The sequence below is a fragment of the Mus pahari genome, chromosome 5, assembly GCF_900095145.1.
Source record: "Mus pahari chromosome 5, PAHARI_EIJ_v1.1, whole genome shotgun sequence".
Taxonomy (NCBI): Eukaryota; Metazoa; Chordata; class Mammalia; order Rodentia; family Muridae; genus Mus; species Mus pahari.
In genome coordinates, this window is record NC_034594.1 from 45821445 (window position 1) to 45824556 (window position 3112).

A 3112-nucleotide genomic window follows, 5' to 3' on the forward strand; every position below is an offset into this window, starting at 1 on the left:
CTTGCTTCTTGGTCATGATGTTTGTGCAGGAATAGAAACCCTGACTAAGAAAAACATGCAGAGCCTCCCTCCTTCCCTCCCTCCCTCCCTCCCTCCCTCCTTCCCTGCCTTCCTTCCTTCCTTCCTTCCTTCCTTCTTCCCTCCCTCTCTCTCTCTCTCTTTCTTTCGTGACAGCCATGAGGTCACAGTGGCTCTTAGACATCAAAGACAAACATCAAAGGCATCGTCATGTCTCTAATAGCCCTGAATTTTACTTCAACGAAATAGACTGAACTATAAATAATGATTTACATAAATTTGAAGGACCCAATTCTACCTTTACTTTACCATAGTCTGTTAAAATGTCCTGACTCCTATCTGAATTTCCATGGCTCTCTATTTAACTTTTTCACTAATATATAATTCTTTATTATTCCATCTGATATTGCTTTGTAGATTGAAATGACATTAATTTTTCTTTTTGCATTTATTATTTATTCATTTGATTGTCTTTATTTGTGTGCATATGTAGGGAGTGGGGAATAGCATGCATATGGTGATCAGAGGACAAGTGTGGGAATCTGTTCTCTTCTTTCACCATGTTCATCCCTGTGATAAAATGAAGGTCTCCAGGCTTGGTAGCATATGCCTTTATCCACAAAGCGTTCTTATCAGGCTCTGCAGTGATTATATATATATATATATTCATCAATTTTTAAAAAGTATTTTCCGTAAGAATTAAATTCTTAAAAACTATTTTCATAAAACAAAAAAGTAAGACACGACACAATTTGAATATTCCAGACTGACCAAGTTTATTGATGTAGTGTTTTAAGAATATTGTGGACCCAAGTAGATGATAAAGGTGGTGTGTGGACTTGAGATTATCAACTGTAGACATGTTTGTCATGAAAACTCAAGGTTTATAAAATTCAGGGAATCCTTCAATCTAGAATGACCTAGATTGTTTGATATTCTGGGTGGTGGTAAGCTGGTGTTGACAGTTAGCCATAGGTGTTCTTGAACTGGCCAGTCTTCCCCAACACTGCTGCTAAGGAGGGAATGGAAACAAGTTAGGTGTTAATAGCATATCTTTGGGAAAAACACTCTAGACAAAACAATGAGCCAACACTCTCAAGGCAAATGACATTCTTGCTTTAAAAGTCCAATTGCTGTCACTTGAATTTGAACTGTTTCAACATAGTTTGTTAGAAAAGTAATTGTTAAAAGCTAATGTTGTGATTTAAAGAACTTAGGACAATATTTTCAGTAGCGTTATATGAAAACTAAATTAACTAGTCTCTTGTTAGTTAAATTTCTATTGTTTAATTACAGTAGAGTTTAAAAAAATAGGAGGACATATTCTGGTTAATATAAATAACTTGCAGTTAGGAGGCAACACTGTATCTAAAGCATAGGCTATGAAGCTGTTTTTTTTTTTTTTAAACAAAATATCACCCAAGCCTTACATATCAAAGAGAGGATAGATGTCTACCTTGAAAACTCCGTTTAGACAGACATGATGTGTTTGACAAAAGCTGTTGGACAATATACACAGGTAAGAGTTAGACAAAGTCAAATTGAATAAAAAGTTGAGATTTAAATTTATTTTTCAGATGACTGCCTATTTGTCCCAACAATATTATTAGAGGTAATTATATATAATATATTTATAACAACAACAAAGTAGGAGTTGTTTATGGGTAAAAGGTAAAATTTAAATATTATTTACATTTTCAAATAATATTAAACAGCTTTATTTTAAATATTTACTTTGTGTATATATTGCTTTCATATGCTTCATGTGAAACTGCTATAAACTGGTAGCAGGGGGTAAACACTGGCTACCATGAGATGGTGCTCTCCCACCATCTCTGTGCCTCTGACCCTCGCCCACCCCTGTGGCTATGTGTCCATCAGTCCTTTCTTTTCTCCCTCTTTCCTTCCGGCCCCCTCCCTCCCCACCTCCTTGCAGCAGGGTCTCCCTCTATAACCCAGGCAAATCTGGGCTTCTCCTCTTTCAGCTTCCTAGATTACAAATGTATGCCACCACATCTGCTACAAAGTGATTCTTTGTGTACACAAGACCACTAGCCGGAGAGAACTAATTTAGTTCCAGCCCTGCTGTGAACAATATGACCATCAATAAGTAATTAAATCTCTTGGACCTCCAGTTTCTTCTGATTTTTGTACTTGTGAAGAACTTCAAAATCTGCCCAGCTCCAGAGTGGCGTTATACTTGACTCTAATTTAAGCCCTACCTGTCTTTCAGGGATATTGTGGATAAACTAAGAGAGAACATAAGGAAACACAGGTTAAACTGTAAGAGACCACGTGGGATTTCCAAGATTAATTCTGCATATCTGCCTGGGTCCTCAGGCAGCATCTCAGAATGAGGCAATTTGTTTATACCAAGTCATATGTGTCAATAGAGAAGAGGAAAATAAGGTTGAAAATGAATCTCTGCTTAATCAGGTGAGGCTGGATGTACCTTCATAGTTGATGCAGCCATTGGAGTCCTCCTGGCCCGCCAGCAATGCTTCTACCTCCTCCTCCTTCATCTTCTCTCCTGGGGAAGCAAAACACTCAAGGTTTAAGAGTAAGATAGAAACAGAATATTTTCAAATTTCCACCATAAGCAATCAGCCTTGGGCTTCTTGAAACATTATTACTTCACCCCAAAACAAACTCACTGCCACAGAGGCCAACAGACGTAGTCACTGACTATTTTTTCATTTTTCCTCTGTAGCCTTTCTCCTGATTATTCTGATTATATGATTTTTTTTTCTGTCATGACCTTTCCTGTATGATCTCTCCTACTGAGCCCACTGAAATGAAGCCCTTACCCAGAGTGGCGAGGACATGGCGGAGTTCAGCGCCCATGACGGTGCCATTGCCCTCCTTGTCGAAGACACGCAGACCCTCAACAAAATCTTCATAGCCTCCCTGGTCCTTGTTGTTGGAGATAGCTTGCATCATGGGCAGAAACTGTTCAAACTCAATTTTCTTAGCATTCATCTCTGGAAGAAAGTTGTGGTTTGCAGAGTTAGTAACCCCCATAAAATACCACCTCTGAGTTATAAACCAAATATTCATTTAAAACCTCCTCCTAACTTAAATTTCAGTGGATAAA

The 3112-nt window shown here is 38.0% G+C and overlaps 1 protein-coding gene across 3 annotated transcripts in view; it reads right to left on the bottom strand.

Moving 5' to 3' along the window:
* Positions 1 to 769: 769 nt before the first annotated feature.
* Myl1 (myosin light chain 1) overlaps positions 770 to 3112 on the bottom strand; it is a 20532-nt gene continuing 18189 nt past the window's right edge. For 2 of the 3 annotated variants that reach the window (XM_021197993.1, XM_021197994.1), the window contains exons 4-7: positions 2826 to 2999; positions 2471 to 2548; positions 1475 to 1517; positions 770 to 1030 (exon numbers count right to left, since the gene is read on the bottom strand). In XM_021197993.1, coding sequence (XP_021053652.1) covers positions 1489 to 1517; positions 2471 to 2548; positions 2826 to 2999 — 281 coding nt within the window. In that variant the 3' untranslated portion in view covers positions 770 to 1030; positions 1475 to 1488. The remainder of the gene's footprint in view (positions 1031 to 1474; positions 1518 to 2470; positions 2549 to 2825; positions 3000 to 3112) is intronic. The other variant, XM_029538791.1, reaches the window with a different exon arrangement.